Source organism: Actinia tenebrosa, unplaced genomic scaffold, assembly GCF_029948245.1.
Source record: "Actinia tenebrosa isolate PJP-AT-01 unplaced genomic scaffold, QUT_ActTen_1.0 PGA_scaffold10__47_contigs__length_13832649, whole genome shotgun sequence".
NCBI classification, from domain to species: domain Eukaryota; kingdom Metazoa; phylum Cnidaria; class Anthozoa; order Actiniaria; family Actiniidae; genus Actinia; species Actinia tenebrosa.
This window is the reverse complement of record NW_028292570.1, coordinates 13,495,707-13,518,328: the sequence shown is the minus strand read 5'-3', so window position 1 is coordinate 13,518,328 and position 22,622 is coordinate 13,495,707. Positions and strand designations below refer to the sequence as shown.

At 36.1% G+C, this 22,622-nt stretch overlaps 2 protein-coding genes and 1 pseudogene across 4 annotated transcripts in view; all 3 read right to left on the bottom strand.

The window, feature by feature from the left end:
• Positions 1-5,481: 5,481 nt before the first annotated feature.
• Positions 5,482-21,285, bottom strand: LOC116308821 (protein NLRC5-like; annotated as a pseudogene). Its single transcript, XR_016119231.1, has 8 exons — positions 21,136-21,285; positions 20,462-20,550; positions 20,219-20,309; positions 17,276-17,411; positions 15,780-16,204; positions 12,633-12,719; positions 12,066-12,254; positions 5,482-7,633 (listed from the first exon to the last, which is right to left on the bottom strand). The product of XR_016119231.1 is annotated as a protein NLRC5-like (transcript).
• The window catches only part of LOC116290161 (leucine-rich repeat-containing protein 56-like), a 16,010-nt gene continuing 14,523 nt past the window's right edge, over positions 21,136-22,622 (bottom strand). Inside the window, exon 12 of one of the 2 annotated variants that reach the window (XM_089027074.1) lies at positions 21,136-21,471. In XM_089027074.1, coding sequence (XP_088883200.1) covers positions 21,330-21,471 — 142 coding nt within the window. In that variant the 3' untranslated portion in view covers positions 21,136-21,329. The remainder of the gene's footprint in view (positions 21,472-22,622) is intronic. The other variant, XM_089027075.1, reaches the window with a different exon arrangement.
• The window catches only part of LOC148913131 (uncharacterized), a 1,141-nt gene continuing 710 nt past the window's right edge, over positions 22,192-22,622 (bottom strand). The window contains exon 3 of the mRNA XM_089027080.1: positions 22,192-22,587. Within this exon, the coding sequence (XP_088883206.1) occupies positions 22,395-22,587 (193 nt within the window). The 3' untranslated portion in view covers positions 22,192-22,394. The remainder of the gene's footprint in view (positions 22,588-22,622) is intronic.

Below are 22,622 nucleotides of genomic sequence, written 5' to 3'. Positions count from 1 at the left end.
TTTTTCCCTCCCCAGTCCCCTCTCCCTTCTCCAGAGGGTCGCTACGCAGGCTAACTTAGTGTACCTTCTTACTTCGCGTAGAGGACACATTACGTAATTCAATAGCTAGCCACAACATCACCTCCGTCACATCAGGAGCTTTCTTCGTATTTACAAAGAAAATTCCGAATGTGACGCAGGCTAGCCACAACAAGACTCCAAGTTATACAACAGAATGAAGCTAACGCGAATAAAATGAACGTGGCTGTGTTTTCGCTAGGACTAAACTAGTTTAAATACAACACCGGAAATAAGGCAAAGTTAAACTATCTAGCAAGGTGACTGCCTACTTTTGATAGTTTGATTTGAGCCAACGATGTGCGCGCGCTCAAAAACCACTAATAAAATCTACAAGATCTTATCGAAGTGACCATACGCGTTTTGAGCTTCAACAGGGCAAAACCCTCAAATTATGCATGGGACTCTCTATTTTTTAATAGCTTGTTTGAATAAACTCGTAAAAATCTAGGTTATCGACATTTTAGAAAAGTTAATATTTCTGACACATGAAAACATAGATTTTTGTGGGGATTTTTGTTCGACTTTATGAGATTTAAGAGCACCGAAACTACGAAACATAAATCGATGTATCTCTTTGTCTCATTTTAGAATGATTGACTAGTAGCAAATAACTATTATCTTATGGATCTTTTTTTTTTCTTATCACTTCCGGTGGCGCAAGGTTTGCTCAAAAAGCTTGCTATACCGATTATCTCGAAAACAAACCTGGAACACCCGGATAATTGAAGTCTTTTTTAAGGAAGTGTATTTTTCCAAAAGTAGGCAGTCACCTTAAGTTGCCCTACGAAATTAATGGGTCAATAGGCCAATCAGTGTTTATCCTTGAAAGGTGGTTGTCAGATTAAAACACCCAGGAATTTTACGCAAGTTAACATTTCTAGTGAAAACACAGCCATTGTCTCCATTTCAGTCTAAACAACGGTTGAAATTCGACGCATGAACAACATGTAGAAACAGTCAAAACAAACAATCAAAATGTTTCCATTAATTCGCAATTCGCTGTAAAAATATGCTTTTTTGTTTGATCAAATAAAATTATTTATATGGCTGCAGGAGGAGTGGAGGCACTTCAGCCCCTTTTGTCCCTCCCTGGATCCACCCCTGTTTATATCCTGACAGCGAGAGCTTTATATGATATATAAACAGTATATACCCTGCACTGTGTAACTTAACTTAAGATGTTCCACATGAGTACCGTTAGCCAAAATGCTAAACATACGCTTATTCCTTTGTTTAAGAAGACTAAACATTTTGCCTATGAGCTTGTCCTATACCAAACAAACCTAATGTACGATTTGAATAACAATATTGCTCCACCAAATATATGTAATCTATTTGCCCATATTAAGGATACTCGCTCTTATAATACAATAACAATTTTGACTTTAAACATTCAAGATCGAATATTCAACAAAAAGCCTCTTCTCGTTTCGGTGTAAGATTATCATTGGAAACAGCACATATCAGAAAGTTACGGAAGAAAAGTTTTTAGCACGAGTCAAGGAAAGTTTTTTAGAATCCTGATAGTGAGGGATATTTTATCACTATTGATAATCTATTTTTTCCTAAGTAATTTGTGATCATCACAGAATAATTTCAAAAATTTACCATATTCTAATTTCATCCTGAGTTTGTAAGTAATTTATTTTTCACTTGTTTTAATATCATCTATTCGAACTTACGTATACACTCAATTGAAGAATCGTTATCTGGTTCAGAAACATAGAACATAGAAGCTGAGACCGAAATGGCACATGGGAAGTACGTTAATTAGATGCATGCTGTGACCGGCGACCCGTGGCATCATCCACTGTTTTCAATACGTGTTTGGCATTCTAAACCGACTGCATGCATGACGTAAATGAATAAAATATAATTATGTCATTTCCCATGTGCCATTTCGGTCTCAGCTTCAATGTCATTTCCCATGTGCCATTTCGGTCTCAGCTTCAATGTCATTTCCCATGTGCCATTTCGGTCTCAGCTTCAATGTCATTTCCCATGTGCCATTTCGGTTTCAGCTTCTATGTTCTATGTTTCTGAACCCGACAACGATTCTTCAATTGACTGTATAGCCGATTGGCATTCGAATTCCGGCATTTTCGTATATGAATTGTGGATATTCTAGCGACCTATGAGCTACCTATGTGACTTTCATCTTGCAGAAATATGTCGATAAAAACTTCAAAAATAGAAAACCAAATCGTTTTCAGACAAATTCCTTTCTCTAGCCCCTCCCATGAACTCAACGAGTCTTCGATATCCTTACTGATTGCAATTATAAGCTATCAAAAATATCAATTGTGGATACGCGCCAGGCTCTTTTCGATGGATCTTTCTCAACATAACTTGAATGCTAGGCTAGCATGAGTTTATAACAAAAGAAATCCGCATTTTTTCTTGATTGAATTTGTGGAATGTGTGGAATTTTTTCCAAATTTTTTGGTTAAGAAACTTTTTTTTAAAAATTAATGATCTTAAGATATTAAAGTCGGGATTGATCAAATACATCGAATACTCACAATCAGTCTGTAGGAGTGGAATATTCCTGCTTTCCGCTTTGCTTACTCCGTCGCTTACCAAGCAGCGCAGAACTTCCTTGGTTCTTGTCTTCTGTATCAAACCAACAAAAAAGCATCAACCATTTATTAAAAAACTGTTAAACATGAAACTTGTAGACTAGATTTACTCCGGCATGATATCACTGCACGAATGATTCATCTCTTTACTGATTCCAAATCAAAACCAAGTCAGTCTCAGACAACTTGGAATCTTTCAATTGCTACAAACAAACTTGTTTCTTAATACACTATATCTTCTATATGTACAGACATGGTTAATTAGTTGATTGAAAGCTAAACAGGTTTTTTTGGTACAAGAGGAAAGTATGATTCTATCCTACGAAACGAAAGTGAAACGAAATGACGCAAAACAACTAAACAATCGAAATACGAAGCCTAGATTTATAAAACTAGAAACAACTTTTCAAACCCTCTGAAACCTTACCTTCGGTTAGCTTTTAATTGAAGAGAGGAACGTATTTCTTTATATTGACTTGTTTAAAGTTTACCTAATTTCTCCGACGTCTTGATCGGTTGGTAGATAGATGAGTCTGGATGGTTCAAGGCTGTGCCTTGCCCTTTAGGTTACACCCAGGTCATTATTCAACCAATAGAATCGTTGTATCGAACTATCAATGACGTTTAATGGTCTTAGCCAATCAAAACTGGCAACTGGCCCCCACTGTGCTGTTTCTCGTTTTTCCTGTTTTCGGTGACCGGAAAAAATCCTAGCGATCCGCGTGAACGCAACTGCGAACCTCTGGGTTCAAACCCTTCGCTTTGTTAAGAATATCTACTCCAATATGCTGTCGTACTGTAGCGTTATTAATGTCTTAAATACAATTAAGTACGCGTATAGTGTTAGGATGATTCAAGCATGGCTCGCATGCAAATGCGTAAAGTAAAACACACAAAACAATACGCTCTATTCACCATTTCCCATACATTGGTTCACTGATCAAACACAAAGCGCTCAAGCGAGGCGCCAAGGTGCTTTCAAAGGATTATTCAAATTTGAACCTTGCAAACTCGACTGAATGCTTTATGTTTGACCAGTGAACCGATGTATGGAAAATGGTGAATAGCGTTACGCGCGTTTGATGTTGACCTAGACTTGTGTGACGAAATCCTAAACAAATAAAACTCCAATATAAAATAACTGTTATGAATGTCGCGTTTTGATTGGTTTAGAGCGCGTGCTTTATGAGAGCACATTGCACGCGCGCGCACTTTCCGTTGCGTCATTCCTCTCTATTATCAAAATTTGTATTTTATAAAAGAAATATAAAACTTGCTTGCTGTGATATGTGCAGTCACAAAGCACTTGGGGATTTGCAGAACACTCGAAAATTGTCCAGAAGCCGACTCCGCTACGCGTCGTGCTTCTCCAAACACTTCTCTCGTGTTCTGCCAACCCCCGCGTGCTATATGACAGCACACAGCACGCGCGCGCGTTTTCTATTTCTTCAATAGAATATTATCTAATGAGTCCACAAAAACGCCAAACTTAGGTTCAGGGTAATACAGTAATTATAGGTAGGTATATTCAATCATAGAATACCAAAACATATGCACAACTTAATGACCATGTTCTATACTAAATACACTCAACAAAATTACTCGACTCTGATTGGTCGAGAGGAGTGCAATCATAGCGTTCATTGTACTTCGTAGGAGTACCGAATTAAGGCGCTATGGCAACACGGCCAAAACAATGTCAAAACAATTATTTTCTATCATTTTGTACTTAAAAAACATATAGATAAAAATTTAAAGCCGTAAGAACGCATCTTTTTATGCATTTCAGTTGCGCGATGGACTGAAAATCGGCCGCCAAATAGACAAAGATGCACGGCGTCGCTTCGCAATATTTACTGAAATTTTGTTGAGTGAACTATAAGCAAAAAATCGCACGATCTTCTCGTACAATTTGGAATTAATAGACTCATATGTTTTGAAAGTTCTTTAATTGCACTCGCCTTTCAAATTGTACTCGAGATCGTGCGATTTCCTATACACAAATTGTGAAAATTCGGAAAAAGACGATTTTATTTCGCGAAAAGTAAAGCAAAGGATAAAGTCCTGTGTTTAGGGTGTATTGTTTTTAAAGTTTTCTATGGGAAAACCCTTTAAAAGCAAGTCCAAGGTCAAAGGCCACGAAAAAAAGTTGCGATAACAAACAGGAAGCGGCTTTGGATTTGGTGAAAAAATTACCGTAAGAATTTCTTTTTCGGACCCATCGAAAATCAAAATATGCTTAAAGACTCCATGGGTACCAATATTTGATAGAAAAAAGGTAAAAAGTTACGTCTAAGTGGTTGTACTAACCTGTTTTTGTCGCCTTCCGGTGCGACGGCGGCCATGTTGATGTTTGTTTACAATGCGCGCGTTTGCCATCCAAGAAGTCACGTGATTTCTTAGTGCAAGTCGCCTATTGCTCCCATTCTCAAACAAAGCCTCATTTGAAAATAAAAAAAATAGAGAAGATATAAAACAGATAGACCTTCACAGCTTTAGTAGTTGAGGTATTTACTTGCAATGTGGTTGGTTGTGTAAGTCAGTAAACTGTTGGGAAGGGAGCAATAATCCAGTAGAAATTCTTGGTTGATGAAGAACAAAGAACAAAACCAACTTTGAAAAACTTCCAACCAACAAGTCACGTGATGAAAAGAGCGGGAAAATAATAATCCACGTTGATTGGTTTATGTCAGGAAACTTGAACCAACCAGAGAACATTAAAAGCGACAATACAAAGTCATATTAGCTATTTCTATCCTGCTCTCATCAGTTCAATGGATTTGTTTGAATATTTGTTGAGTAAAACACAAATCAACTTTCAATCAACTGCAAGGACAAAAACCACAAGAATTTCTTTATTATTCAATAAAATATAATATTATTTACAAAAACAGATCACATCCTACTCGCTTATTAGGGTTTCATTCAATATTCAATACATATGAGAGTTTTATTGATCTAAATAAGCAACCAAACATCAGGGATCTGTTGTTGTCTTAGAGACAGTTGACATTCACTTGTTATGTTATTATTACCCATTAAGACTAACAGTTTTACACGACAATCATCACGTATTAATACTGAACACAAACACTGAGCACCAACATCTGTTATATTATTAACACCTAGGTATAGGTCTGTTATCTTAGTACGAGGCAACATGTCACATATTATTTTAACACATTCATCGTCTAATTTACAATCAACCAGCGACAGTACATCAACAGTAGAAATATTAACAAGAGAATAACACAACATTCTGATCCCTGATGCTGATAAAGATGAGTCAACAATGTGCAATGAATGAACAATAAATGATTCTTTAAATGTTGAATGTTTAGTTTGTTCTGCGTTGATTAAATTCACTATATCTAATAAATAACTTATGTACCAGCAATCGATATCAGTTATTCTACTAAATCTAATCCCCAAATCCCTATCACAGTATATGTGTTTAAGGTTATTTATTACTCTGGTAGAAAATCCATCGTCTTTGAACTCGTACAGACAGGATAAAGTTAGCAGTTTGTTACTCGTATCTTTTTTATTCCCTGGTTTGATATTTTCTAACAACTTTTCCATCAGTTTTTCATCTTTTTCTCTTGAAAACATTCCCGCCATGAACATGAATGTCACATCACTCGTTTTCTTTTTCTCTGGGATTTGTTTTTTCTCTACAAACAAAAAAGCACAAAGAAATTCTTGAATCGTTAAGTGGGTGAACGTAAATTCAAGTGGTGGTTTCTCGAATGGAGATTTTTTAACGCCAGGACAACAGTCAAGTAATCCACTCGCTTTCAGGTTTGTTATTTCTTCATCGTTAAGTTTAAATTTTTTCATATCATTTTCGTTGAAAATATATTTTTCTTCCATCATTAAATTCATCGCTAGTTCAGCTAGTTTATGTAATATTTCTTGTACTTTAGTTTCTTCCATTTCTTCATATTTAGAAGAGGAATGTTTCTTGATAAATACTTTGATTACTTCATGATAAAGTTCTGTTCTTGTGACGGGTAGTTTTTCTGTGGTTTTTGATTCAGTCATGTACCACTTAATGCAGTAGCACATTAGAAAACACATCACAGGAATGTGACCAAAACTTAAAAGAATTTCATTCGTTTTGATGTGATCAAGTGCTTTGTTCTTCATGCTTTCGTTCTCTTTGAAATATTTTTCGATGTATTCTAGCACTTGAAGTGAAGAAAATCCTTGAATGTCACATCTCACATCAAAGACATTTTTTTAAAATTCCTCTGCTTCGCCAGGTCTCGAGGATAAAAGCAGTACTGCACCATTTAACATTTTTCTTTTCATCATTTTGGCAATCAGAGCAGGAACAGGTATTTTTTCATGAGGGTCGTTTGGGTATCTTGTCTCAAAGTCCTCGGTGATTTTCTCTCGATGTTTATACTCATCATAACCATCGAGGATGATGAGCAGCTTCTCAGGATTGTCAATCATGTACTGCAGTAATGACTCGTCTATCACCAAGTGCTCCTTCAGTAGGGAGGACTGATTTAAGATATCACGTAAGTCAACCACTTTTTTTTCTTCTTCTTGAAGTTGACAGAATGTCAACAGGAACACAAACTGAAAATCAGGTACTTTGGCATTTTCTTGACTTTCCTCAAACAATCGGTTATGCGACCAATCCCGTGCCAGCTTCCGACAAAAAAGGGATTTTCCAATTCCTGCTTTGCCCGTCAACAAGATAGATTTAGGATTGGTCGTGCAAGAAGCTGCAGATTTCTGATCATCATTTTCTGGGCGAAGAAACATTTTTGAACAGTTCACGAGTTTTGTACTACTTGCTTGAATTTCATCTATTTGCTTCCTGCCAAATCTCTTTTCTTTGGGTTCCTCGAAGTGTTTTGGACCGCGTTGGATAGTCACACTCGTAAAGATGTCATCGGTTTTAATATTCTTGTCTTCTTCTTCTGACAACAGAAAATCGGTTTGTTGTTTAATGGATGACTTCAGTTTCTCTGTATATTCTGAAAATCAAAACACAACAATTTAACATCCAAAACACAGGAAGAAAAGGTAAGAATAAAATATCTTATAAAAATGAAGTAAAATGTGTACCCCCTACAATATCTTTGAAATGAAAATGTACCCCCTTCTTCATAATAATTTAGAAAATGTTATGCTTAGTAGCTGAAATTAAATGTCACTTGCTTTGCATCAAAACCTTAAACAGTACCCCCACAATTACAAAACATGTACCCCCAATTTTAAAATGATCTTGAAAATTTTGTACCCCTCCCCTTGGAAATGTTCTGTAACCTGCCCCCTGGAAATGTACTGTACCCCTTCCCCCTGGAAATGTACTGTACCCCTCCCCCTAGAAAAGTTCTGTACCCCTCCCCCTGGAAATGTACTGTACCCGTCCTTCCTGGAAATTTACTGTACCCCTCTCCCTGGAAATGTTCTGTACCCCTCCCTCCTGGAAATGTACTGTACTCTTCCCCCTGGAAATGTTCTGCACCCCTTCCCCCCTGAAAATGTACTGTTTCCCTCCCACTGGAAATTTGTCTGGTCTTTATTGTTTTAGTATAAACCTGCTAATATAGGTCAAATAAATGAATACAAACAGTTTTAAACTTGGTTGAAATAATATATTTCTGGGTTGTTTTGGTCATCAAGATCACTACTAATGGTCTATCACTCATGAACACTAGTATCTCAGCCAGAGTGAAAGATTTGCAGTAGACCATTAGTAGGTTTATACTAATAAAAGATATTCTTTTCGTATTACACTTATCATTTTTGTTAATTTACAATAATAACATTCTCACACCTACAGCCGGACAAGATGCTTTATTACAAACTTTACAGTTTCTAGAGATCCATATGTAATCACTGTTGAAGGACTTTTCAATATTTATTGGCAGTGGGTTATGGGAGAGAAAATAGGGGTTTTTTGGAATTTTAGTGAAATAATTGATGAGTTATATATAGGTCAGAGCCTTTTAAATGTATTAAGTATTCTTTAATGATCATCATATCCTTAAATGATCATCATCATTATTCATGTTTATCATTCAAGAGTGTTATTGCTGAATAAAACTATCAGTAAAGAAAATCATTCAATCAAAATATGAATATTACAGCAGCAGAACTTAGTTTGAGTGATTTTATCTGGCCTGTCAAATGATGCTGTACAATTAGTGAATAATAGTAAAACTAAAACAAACAAACAAAAATAGTAGTAATTTGTGCCTACTACTACTGTATACTGTGCATTACGTTGACTATCACTTCATGTCATAGCGGAGCTCCCGCGCGAGCGGAGCACCATACCTAAGAAAAAATGGTAAACTATCGAGTTGATTTTTCATGGCTTGGCTGACGTCACTTCCGTCCGTACGTCCGTCCGTCCGTCGTCCGTCCGTCGTCCGTCCGGGCGTGTACACAAGCATTCCGATTGGCTGGTTAAATTTTTTTTTTGGCGGGAATGGACACTGGTGAAAAACGCACTGCGCATGCGTTGGGAGAAAAAAACAAAATGGCGAACAATAGCAATTTATCACATCTATAAGTATGCCTTATTTTAACCAACAAGGCTATTCCTTAAATATTCGTTTTGGAATTTTACAGATATTTTTAGATTTCTTTACATAGAATCCAACCATGTGATTATCTGCAAATTAGTCATGCTGGATGTCGACGTCGGGCCGCTAGTGGCGACATTTTCAACGATAATTTTTGCTTTTGTATAAACAAAAGTTTTTTTGTATAAATCAGCTGTGTATCACAATCGAAATTATCTTGCTATTGCGTAAAGGAAAACCTTAAGTTTTCAGTATTTTTCTTAAGTTTTGTGATTTTGTAAAACAATTAGAAAACAATCAAAACACTGGCATCAAAAATATGAGTTGCCCTTAGTTACGTACGCCATCTCCGAGCGTGCGCAGTGCGTTTTTCACCAGTGTCGCGGGAATGTCGACGCGTTGCAACATCCGGGTACACATAAAGGTAAATCCGGCTATTAAACTTTTGTAAAAAAACGTCTTACACACGTATAGAAATACCGAAAGATAACAGCTAAATTTTTTATTCAACCTTATATTTATATTTAATCTATTTACGATGGAACCCCTTTCCGAAATCGATATGTCGAAAGAAAGCTCAGAGGAGAATGAAGCCAAGAAAGAAAGGCCAGAAGTAAAAGAGTTTTTTCGAAAAATGAAAAACTCTGGTGGCGTGAAAATGTAAGGCAAAGACGAAGGACTCACCAAAGAAAAGCGGCAAGCAGAGAGAGAGATAGAGACCCAAATCCAGGCGGGACTTCGATTATAAACAAGGAGAACATGATCGTGAAAGAAAAAGGAATATGAGGCAAAACTTGACGGATGAACAAAGAGAAAATGAACGTGAAATACAAAGGAATTTGAGTCAAAACTTCACGAATGAACAAAGAGAAAATGAGCGTGAAAGACAAAGGAATTTGAAGCAAAACTACTAGCTAAGGCGACTCTCAAATGCACAGAAAAAAATCGCTCTTAAGGACAAGTTATAGACCAAAGACAATTTAAAAACTTTCATGTATTCAAAGATGGATTAAGAAGTGTTCTCCAAAAAATTCAGGTGTGTTGTTTAGCAAACAATCGTTTATTATTTTTTGACAAGCATTTAATTTTTTCTCGACGAATCGACAAATCAAAGACTTTCCCTCAAAGCTTTTATTATTTCTGTAGATAAGCTTAATTTATTTTAATGTTGGAGTGAATATAACATGAAGAGCATATTACAACAAATATTCGTCCTTTATTTAGCTTTGTAAATCTTTAGCAATTCGGTTAACGTTGTAAAACGTTGTTTTTAACCACGAACTATCGTATGTTTTTCGTTCAAGAAAGATTTGCCTCCTATCGCGGGGTCCCATCTTCAAAACAACGAAGACTTTCATTTAATAATTTTATTTCTACAGATAATTTATTTAAGTATTGAATGAAATATAAATTTACACCAAATATTCGACTGTTTATTAAGCTATTCGAGCAAGTCTGATTATAAAAATGAGCTTAAATTTGTGTTGTTGAGAGATGTTGTTGTAGAAAGACCTAGACTTTCACTTTAAAAAGCCGTAAAAAATATTCAAAAACATTTACAAACGCCAATTTACTGACCAAGAAATTCGTCATTTTGCATTGCCTTTTTGCATTGCCTTTATTTTCTATTTTGTCTCAGTTGTTCTTGTCAAGTTTAACTGAATGTAAAACGTCTCGTTCTGTAAAAGACGTAATTATTAAAGTAAGCTTATATATACTTTGCTCAACCTTAACCAGTTTTCAAGTCTGTTTTTTGGTCTTGATTTCAACGTCAATGAAAGACATCCGAGGTAAATTTTACTAAACTTGATATTGTATTGGATTATCTGTAGTTATCTTTCGTTTTTTTTTTTAAATAAAAGAGATTCAAAGCCTAAAAATGTCGGGTTTTTTGGACAAATTTGTCGAAAAATCTTACAAGAGCAAAACTAGCCCCTGGGGTGGTGGTGAATTGTGTACAAAATTCCTAAGTGGGAGAGTATATACTCGCGGGAAAAAAAGCAATGTTGTGCATTTCGATTCGATTTCACTGCATGGTTTTTATTATGGGAGAAATGATCTTCAGCTCGAATAAAAAAAATTGAAGATTTTCCCCCCTATCTTATTTTTAACTATCAGTTTCATTCAAATTGTTCTCCCTTTGACTTCCGTATCGGGAGCTCCGCTTTTAGGCAGTGCCTAAATATATATATTATACATGTTCTACCACTCTAACTGACATCTTACACACCATAACCTGACTAGACCATTACAGTCACCATACCATCCACTTCATGTCATATACATGTCCTACCACTCTAACTGACATCTTACACACCATAACCTGACTGGACCATAACAGTCACCATACCAACCACTTCATGTCATATACATGTCCCACCACTCTAACTGACATCTTACACACCATAACTTGACTGGACCATTACAGTCACCATACCAACCACTTCATGTTATATACATGTCCCACCACTCTAACTGACATCTTACACACCATAACCTGACTGGACCATTACAGTCACCATACAAACCACTTCATGTCATATACATGTCCTTCCACTCTAACTGACATCTTACACACCATAACCTGACTGGACCACTACAGTCACCATACCAACCACTTCATGTCATATACATGTCCTACCACTCTAACTGACATCTTACACACCATAACCTGACTGGACCATTACTGTCACCATACCAACCACTTCATGTCATATACATGTCCTACCACTCTAACTGACATCTTACACACCATAACCTGATTGGACAATTACTGTCACCATACCAACCACTTCATGTCATATACATGTCCTACCACGCTCTAACGCTCAAAAGAGGACCAACAAACAATATTGTGTTAAAGTCAACTAACCTTTTGCATGACTTTCAATACCTTTTCTTTGGTCTTGCTTTATTGATGATAAATCTTTGAGTATTGTGTCTTGTCCTCGTAGCAGTTTGGCTTGACCTTCTGCACTATTCTTCTGTCCTTGTAGCAGTTCGGCCTGACTTCCTGCAATACTGACTTGTCCTTGTTGCAGTCGTCCTAATTTGCTGTTAACTGTTTAAATTTTAAAATATTTTTTTCATAAGGAATTGAAATAAATATGTCTCACTAAAAAATCGTTTTCCTCCACTTTTCTATCTTATGTCCTCTTATTTACCACTATTTTCATCATCTAGGTGTCAAAATATGTTGTGGAGTCCCTTGCTTAGGCCTCGTATAAGTCCATAACATTTTGACGGCTATATGACAAAAATTGTACCCTGGTCTCAGAGGCTCGACGATTTTTCTCCTGGCCACCGTATATATTGAGCCGCTCAATATATACGTGGCCGGGAGAAAAATCGTCGAGCCTCTGGGACCAGGGTACAAAAATCGTGGTAAATGAGATGTAATACCATGGAAAACTGGATGAAATCTTACAATGTAACTTACATGAATCCAGTGTATCAAGAATGGCTTTGTCTTGGTCTGCACAGTGTTTCAACATCGGAAGTAGTTCACTCCATGGCTTTTGAACGTCTTGAGAAAAGAGATGTACATCAGAGAAGCACTTGTTTGCAGTCAATTCAAAAAATGTTGTCGTCGACCAACTCAAGCCTACGCGACTGGAGGGAACGGAAATCTGGGTAGCAATCATTGAAGCCGAGTTGACTCCATAATTTTATCTGACTAGTTATGCCTGGTTGGCAGCACGAACCTTCGTAGGCGAGTGGGAAGTGTTGAAGGAGACGTTTTTTTAATGCCTTCATATTTTCGGCGGCAGTGCGAAATCAAGGAAACCGAGGAAACCAAGGAAAACAAGGAAACATAATATACTAATTAATATACATAATATACTAATTAATATACATAATATACTAATTAATATACATAATATACTAATTAATACAAATATAATATGAATATGAAACTGTACCTGGTGGTTAACTGTCAAGACATTGATTACACAGACTTCTACATCCCATGCAGTAAGCTTGTTCTTTGCCGAGTATTTACATGTAAACAGTTTAGGCAAGGCCGTAACTGTTGTAACTTAGTGTGGAAAATAAGGATTAAATACTGCTTTTATTTAACCCAACAAGGAACACATGGCGGTCCGCCATTACACTCAATCCTCTCTGACATGTCCCGTATGTAGAATCATGACGTCATCCATAGACAGGATATGACAGTAACTTAAATATAAATATAGTTCAAATATAGCCCCGTAGGCTTGCATTAAGGAATTGCATGGAAATTTCTTTTCTAGCTGTTGATCACCTTCATGGAAAGGTAAGAATTAGCAAAAGTCTCGTAAAGAAACGAAGTTTTGCGACGCCATCTTGAATCACACAGGAAGCCCGACGATGACCAGAGGAAGTCTTTAATACGAGACTTTTGCCTATTCTTACCTTTCCATGAAGGTGATCAACAATTAGTATATTATGTATTTTTGTTTTCCTTGGTTTCCTTGGTTTCCTCGGTTTCCTCGATTTCGCAACACCATATTTTCGGAATTGTGAACTGAACCATAACTACTTTGTGTTTCTTTCCCTAAACCCAAAAACATGCATTTGATGGGTTGTTTCTCGCCATTATTATCTTATTACTAGCGGGAACAATTAATTCAGAACGAACATTTAACCGCTTCATTGATTTTTACCCATATTCCTTTCGGTCCAGTCGCGTAGGCTTGAGCCGGTCTGTTCTGTTCCATTCAATTCCTTTCTATTCTATTCTGTTCTCATATTTATTCTATTCTATTCTGTCCCATTCAATTCCTTTCTATTCTATTCTGTTCTCATACTTATTCTATTCTGTTCTGTTCTCATACTTATTCTATTCTATTCTGTTCTCATACTTATTCCATTCTGTTCTGTTCCATTCAATTCCTTTCTATTCTATTCTGTTCACATACTTATTCTATTCTATTCTGTTCTCATACTTATTCTATTCTGTTCTGTTCTCATACTTATTCTATTATATTCTGTTCACATACTTATTCTATTCTATTCTGTTCTAATATTTATTCTATTCTATTCTGTTCTCATACTTATTCTATTCTATTCTGTTCTCATACTTATTCTATTCTATTCTGTTCTAATATTTATTCTATTCCATTCTGTCCCATTCAATTCCTTTTTATTCTATTCTGTTCTCATACTTATTCTATTCTATTCTGTTCTAATACTTATTCTATTCTATTCTGTTCACATACTTATTCTATTCTATTCTGTTCACATACTTATTCTATTCTATTCTGTTCTCATACTTATTCTATTCTATTCTGTTCTCATACTTATTCTATTCTATTCTGTTCACATACTTATTCTATTCTGTTCTAATATTTATTCTATTCTGTTCTGTCCCATTCAATTCCTTTCTATTCTATTCTATTCACATATTTATTCTATTCTATTCTGTTCTCATACTTATTCTATTCTATTCTGTTCTCATACTTATTCTATTCTATTCTGTTCTAATACTTATTCTATTCTATTCTGTTCACATACTTATTCTATTCTATTCTGTTCACATATTTATTCTATTCTATTCTGTTCACATATTTATTCTATTCTATTCTATTCTGTTCTCATACTTATTCTATTCTATTCTGTTCACATACTTATTCTATTCTATTCTGTTCACATACTTATTCTATTCTATTCTATTCTGTTCTCATACTTATTCTATTCTATTCTGTTCACATACTTATTCTATTCTATTCTGTACCATTCAATTCCTTTCTATTCTATTCTGTTCTCATACTTATTCTATTCTATTCTGTTCACATACTTATTCTATTCTGTTCTGTCCCATTCAATTCCTTTCTATTCAATTTTGTTCTCATGCTTATTCTATTCTGTTCTGTTCTCATGGTTGTTCTATTTGTTCTCTCCCATGCAATCATGTGCAGTCCTATTCATTCCATTTTCTTCCCTTCTACACTTCATTCTATTTCCTTAAGAAAACTTATGACCAAGTTCTTATCTTGAGTGTAAGCCCTACAAAAATTAACACCTTAAATTTAAAACATAAGTAACATTTCCTTCACTCCTTGCACTTGCAGATCACAGTGCCAAAATAATATTTTGAATTGAAAATTTTGTCTGAAAAAGAATATCCCTCACCCCTTCCCCCACCCCTCCCCCAACAGACTTTCTCTCTTTGTTTTTCTCTATTACATCTCATGTATTTCATTCTATTCTATTCTATTCTGTCCCATTCAATTCCTTTCTATTCTATTCTATTATGTCCCATTCAATTCCTTTCTATTCCATTCTATTCTATTCCATTCATTCTATTCTATTCTATTCCATTCTATTCTATTCTGTCCCATTCAATTCTATTCTGTCCCATTCAATTCTATTCTGTCCCATTCAATTCTATTCTATTCTATTCTATTCTATTCTATTCTATTCTATTCTATTCTATTCTATTCTCTTTCGTTCTATATCATCCTGTCTGTTCTAATCCATTCTATTCTTACTCATTCCATTCTAAATTTTTATAGGAAAGATTGAATGACTACATGAATGTAAATAGTGCTGAATGATATACATGATGGATGTGATCTATCTGATTTAATATCACTCTAACCTTGTTCCACTTTATCAAAGTCCCCAGCAGTAGCGCCGAACAAGCTCAGTGCATTACATCCATCCCTCCATGATGTTTGGAAATCAGTAGCTTCAACCCTTGGAATTGGAGAGTGACACAACTTGTCTCGCATTTCTTTTAACGTTTTAAGGGCTGCTACCAGATTAGCTGCTACAACAAATGCTGGCCGTGAATGAAGCAGAGTTTTGACCAAAAGAGACATGTCCCATTGTAATGTATCACCAGATCTCACTGCATTTTTTTCATATGGGAGAGGCTTAAACATCTGCAGCAAGTCAGCTCCATTCTGAGCACAGTCACTCCAAGGTTTGTATTTTACTGCAGCATTCCACTGTCTTTTGAAGAAACAACGCAGACATGGATTCCCTACTCTTAACAGAAGTAAGGCCAGGCAACAGTAGTTCCTGTTTAAGATACACCCACTTAATTAGTATTGATTACAGTCTGGTAATATCACATCTAGGGCATTGTTATCTCATATATGTTCATTGTATCACAGTACCTTAAGCACAAGAGGAAAAGCGCCACAAGAGGAAAAGCGTATTTCTTATTTCTTAGTTAAAACCTTCAACTAACTAATGAATTTGGGCTATGTTCCAGTGCAGTTTCCGGTTACACAAGAATATCCCCCAGCAAGGAGGTAACCATGGTAACTCAACACTGGAAGCTGTGACACTGTTAAAACAGTGGAGATAATACTTACCTAAGGCCTAGGGCAAACGTCGAACTTTTCATGCACCGAACTCATTAAAAACAATGGATATCAGGTGATAATGAGGCGGCATTCTTTGATGTAATTAGGTAGTTCGGTGCATGGAAAGTTCGACGTTTGCCCTAGGCCTAAGATGACCAAACTTACCATATAGAGGAGGGAGGGAGGGGCAACTTGAACGATGGCAAGCATGCAAAAATGGCATACGAACTACTAGTGAACACACCCGGAGTGAGGGCGCATGCGTAGCGTGGATGGTCCGCTGGCCAACAGTGCTTAGGCTAGCGGGTTTAGTTGTGGTTTTAACTTTGCCTAAATTACATTTAGCCCCATCAAGCAATTATAATTATTGGACAATATCATTTTAAAATGTTTTCCACAAAGTAGAAATAGTTAAGCTAAACCATACAATATCTTACCTTTCTTGATTGTCCATGTTTATTCAATGGACTATTGAAGTGTTCAACATGGATAGATATAGTAGATAAACCATACAATATCTTACCTTTCTTCTTTGTCCATGTTTATTCAATGGACTATTGAAGTGTTCGACATGGATAGATATAGTAGATAAACCACACAATATCTTACCTTTCTTCTTTGTCCATGTTTATTCAATGGACTATTGAAGTGTTCGACATGGATAGATATAGTAGATAAACCACACAATATCTTACCTTTCTTCTTTGTCCATGTTTATTCAATGGACTATTGAAGTGTTCAACATGGATAGATATAGTAGATAAACCATACAATATCTTACCTTTCTTCTTCGTCCATGTTTATTTAATGGACTATTGAAGTGTTCAACATGGATACATTGGATAAGATGTTGCAAATGACCTCCGATTTCTCTTTTCCTAATTTAACTAGTTTACTTGTTTTCTTCAGTGAACATTCTAAAGCAGAACAGAAATTGGACTTGAGACTTCAGTTATAAGCAAAAGAATAAAACATTCGGAAAAAAAGTGTAATTCTTTGACCTGTTTTACACATCACTGCACAGCTTGGCCCGGTTGATTAAAGCTGGGTTAGCGCTAATCCAGGATTAACTCTATAGGTCTTATTAAGAGTTAACCCAGGATAAGCACTAATCGGGCTTTGAACAACTGGCCCCTGTACAGCAAAACGAACTGACTGGAAGTTAATACTATCTTTAACTTAGTGTTAGCTAGTCTCCCTCGCAGCCATTTTTAGTGTCGTCACGCAACGCTCCCTCCCCCCACTAGTGGGGAGGGAGCGTTGCGTGACGACACTAAAAACGGCTGCGAGGGAGACTAAGTGTTAGCTTGCGGGAATTTTGATAGGAAGAGGAGACTGGGGAGGGAAAAAGGAAAGGGGAGGAAGACTGGAGAAGAGGGGAGTCCTCAGTCCCCCTCTCATTCCCTTTTTCCCTCCCCAGTCCCCTCTTCCTTCTCCTCTAGCCCAAAATTCCCTACCAGAGGGTCGCTACGCAGGCTAACTTAGTGTAACTTCTTACTTCGTGTAGAGGACACATTACGTAATTCAATAGCTAGCCACAACATCGCCTGCGTCACATCAGGAGCTTTCTTCGTTTTACAAAGAAAATTCCGAATGTGACGCAGGCTAGCCACAACAAGACTCCAAGTTATACAACAGAATGAAGCTAACGCAAATAAAATGAACGTGGCTGTGTTTTCGCTAGGACTAAACTAGTTTAAATACAACACCGGAAATAAGGCAAAGTTAAACTACCTAGCAAGGTGGCTGCCTACTTTTGATAGTTCGATTTGAGCCAACGATGTGCGCGCGCTCAAAAACCGCTTTAAAATCTACAAGAGTTTATCGGAAGAACCATACGCGTTTTGAGCTTCAACAGGGCAAAACTCTCAAATTATGCATGGGGCTCTCTATTTTTTAATAGCTTGTTTGAATAAACTCGTAAAAATCTAGGTTATCGACATTTTAGAAAAAGTTAATATTTCTGACACATGAAAACATAGATTTTTGTGGGGATTTTTGTTCGACTTTATGAGATTTAAGAGCACCGAAACTACGAAACATAAATCGATGTATCTCTTTGTCTCATTTTAGAATGATTGACTAGTAGCCGTCATTCATGCAATCATATAGTCTGCAAATAACTATTATCTTATGGATCTTTATTTTTTTCTAATCACTTCCGGTGGCGCAATGTTTGCTCAAAAAGCTTGCTATACCGATTATCTCGAAAACAAACCTGGAACACCCGGATAATTGAAGTTTTTTTTAAAAAAGTATATTTTTCCAAAAGTAGGCAGTCACCTTAAGTTGTCCCACGAAATTAATGGGTCAATAGGCCAATCAGTGTTATCCTTGAAAGGTGGTTGTCGGATTAAAACACCCAGGAATTTTACGCAAGTTAACATTTCTAGTGAAAACACAGCCATTGTCTCCATTTCAGTCTAAACAACGGTTGAAATTCAACCCATGAACAACATGTAGAAACAGTCAAAACAAACAATCAAAATGTTTCCAATAAATACTTAGCCGCAATCCTCTGTAAAAATATGCTTTTTTGTTTGATCAAATAAAATTATTTATATGGCTGCAGGAGGAGTGGAGGCACTTCAGCCCCTTTTGTCCCTCCCTGGATCCACCCCTGTTTATATCCTGACATACAGTGAGAGCTTTATATAATATATAAACAGCATATAACCCTGCACTGTGTAACTTAAGATGTTCCACATGAGTGCCGTTAGCCAAAATGCTAAACACTTATTCCTTTGTTCACGAAGACTAAACATTTTGCCATCCAGCTTGTCCTATATTGAACAAACCTTATGTACGATGTGAATAACAATATTGCTCCACCAAATACATGCAATCTATTTACCTATATTAAGAATACTCGCTCTTATAATACAATAACAATTTTGACATTAAACATTCAGGATCGAATATTCAACAAAAATCCCTTTTCTCGTTTCGGTGTAAGATTATAAGTGGAATCAAATACCAGCACATATCAGAAAGCTACGGAAGAAAAGTTTTTAGCATGAGTCAAGCAAAGTTTATTCAAAAGCCTGATAATGAGGGATATTTTATCACTATTGATAATCTATTTTTTCCTAAATCATTTGTAATCATCACATAATAATTTCAAAAATTTACCATAATCTAATTCCATCTTGATCTTGTAAAAAATTTTTTTTTACTTGTTTTAATATCATATATGTTTTCTTTTCGTTATTATTAAGAATATTATAATATGTCACGTGCAAATTTCATGTCTTCATATGCGTCTACAGCCGATACGATTGACATTATCGTTTGTGAATTGTGGATATTCTATCGACCTATGAGCTACCTATGCGACTTTAATCTTGCAGAAATATGACGATAAAAACTTCAAAAATAGAAAACGAAATCGTTTTCAGACAAATTCCTCTCTCTAGCTCCTCCCATGAACTCAACGGGTCTTCGATTTCCTTATTGAGTGCAATAGTAAGCCATCAAGAATATTAATTGTGGATATTCCAGCCACTTTTCAATGGATCCTTCTCAACATTATCTTGAATGCGAGGCTAGCATGAATTTATAACAAAAGAAATCGTATTTTTTTCTCGATGGAATTTGTGGAATTTGTGGAATGTGTGGAATTTTTGGAATTTTTCCCAAAGTTTTTTGGTTAAGAAATTTTTTTTAAAAATTACTGATCTTAAGATATTAGAGTCGGGATTGATCAAATACATCGAATACTCACGATCAGTCTGTAGGAGTGGTAGATTCTTGCTTTCCGCTTTGCTTCCTCCGTCGCTTACCAAGGAGTGCAGAACTTCCTTGGTTCTTGTCTTCTGTATCAAACCGACAAAAATGCATCAACCATTTCGAAAAATAACTGTTAAACATGAAACTGTGAAAATAAAACCTCTTAAAATTACAGATCTCTACATAGTTTACCCTTTATAATCAAAGTCAGGATTGATCAAATACATCGAGTACTCACCATCAGTCTGTAGGAGTGGTAGATTCTTGTTCCGCTTTGCTTAATCCGTCGCTTTCCAAGCAGTGCTGTACTTACTTGGCTCTTGTCTTCTGTATCAAACCAACAAAAATGCATCAACCATTTATTAAAGAAACTGTTAAACATGAAACTTGTAGACTAGATTTACTCCATTTGCTCATGATATCACTGCACGAATGATTCATTTCTTTACTGATTCCAAATCAAAACCAAGTCAGTCAGCTATATCTCAGACAACCCTTGGAATCTTTCAATTGCTACAAACAAACTTGATTCTTAATACACTATATCTTCTTTATGTACAGACATGGTTAATTAGTTTATTGAAAGCTGAACATGTTTTTTTGGTACAAGAGGAAAATATGATTCTATCCGACGAAACGAAAGTGAAACAAAATGACGCAAAACAACTATCAAACGGAAAACGAATTCTAGCGTTATAAAACTAGAAAACCTTACAGAAATCTATAAATTTATTTATTTATCAACAATATTTATACAGAGGGGCCCAATTCAGCGAAGGTGGTTTGAACGGGGCTCTGTTTAAATCAAACTTACAGACAAAAAATAAAGTACAGAATACAAAAATTAAAGTTAGAAAGTACTAAGATTAAAACACTTAACATGTAAGTATTGTTTGACGCACAAGTCCTTACCTTCAGATGGCGTTTAATTTCTTTATAAAACTTGTTTAAAGTTTTCCGTAATTTCTTCGACGTCTTGATGGGTTGGTAGATCAGCTGAGTCTGGTTGGTTTGGGGCTGTGCCTTGCCCTTTACGTTACACCCAGGTCATTATCCAACCAATAGAATCGTTGTATCGAACTATGACGTTAAATAGTCTTAGCCAATCAAAACTGACAACTGACCCCCACGTCACTGTGCTGTTTCTTGCTTTTCTTGTTTTTCCTGTTTTGTGATCGCAAGGAAACACAGCTTGAGCTCAGCTGATATGATTTCTTGGAAATAACAATTCGATTGATAATTGATGATCTGGAACGCAATTGCAAAACACTTCTCAAACCCTTCACTTACTGTTCAACACTCATGGTACTGTTATGAGAGACAAAATGATTATTTTTACAGACGAACTAAGCAATCAGTTTTCTAATTACCATTGCTTATCGTAGGAAAACAAGATAAAGAACGATCAATTAGATATATAAAAATGTCGATATAAGAGTTCAGCATGGCTAACATCACGCACAAGCTTAGATAATGGTATGCATTGAATTCCAAAGTAAACCTCTCAGCTCCTCCCATTAGAATGTGTACCTCTGGTTACGCCCTACACACTTTCTACCCCTTTGCTCACTTATTTTAGGATTATTCTCTAGAATCTTATGATAGAAATATTCCTCGTAGCCTTTTCTATACATTTACAATATATTCTTATATTAACTTTAGTCTAAGCTATGTTTAATTAGAGATTTCCGATTTAGCGGATTATAGGCGGAATAGGCATATACTAACGGAATAGGTACATCGTGTAGCTGATGCGTTGTGAATTCAGTCAAACCGTTAAATAGGTGCCGTAAACTAAATCAAACTAACTTCTGAATCGTCTTTGTATTTATATAGGGTATTTTTTTCCCCGATTTCTCGTCAACGAGCATCCCTATCCTCTTTATCCTGAAGGACCTCTCAATCTCTGGGCCCCGAGCTTCACTGCATGTTAATCGTAGCTACCAAGAAATGAGTCTCACTTTCCACTTAATGACAAGAAAACTATTTTAATAATTTGTAGTCAGCTACAAGACAATAATACTGAATATTCCATTCTTCATCAGACAGATACGAAACGTAATTGCTACAATTAAGACAAATAAATATTCTAGTCTTCATCAGACAGATATCATGTTAGCATGTCATATATACGTACAAAACGTAACTGCCACAAAAGACAAATAAATATTCTAGTCTTCGTCAGAAGACACCAAACCATGAATAGTCCTCCAGCTTGCCAAAGCTTTCTTATGCTCTCGAGCAGCAGTTTGAGTTGACTCGAGAACACCAGGGATTGCATCCAGCAAGCGGTCAAGTCTATCCTCTCTCGTCACTTTTTGTCTTTTGCTAGACTTGTTCTCCGGCTTCACTGAAGTTCTTTTCCTAAGATAAAAACAACACATGAAAACCACGTTTTA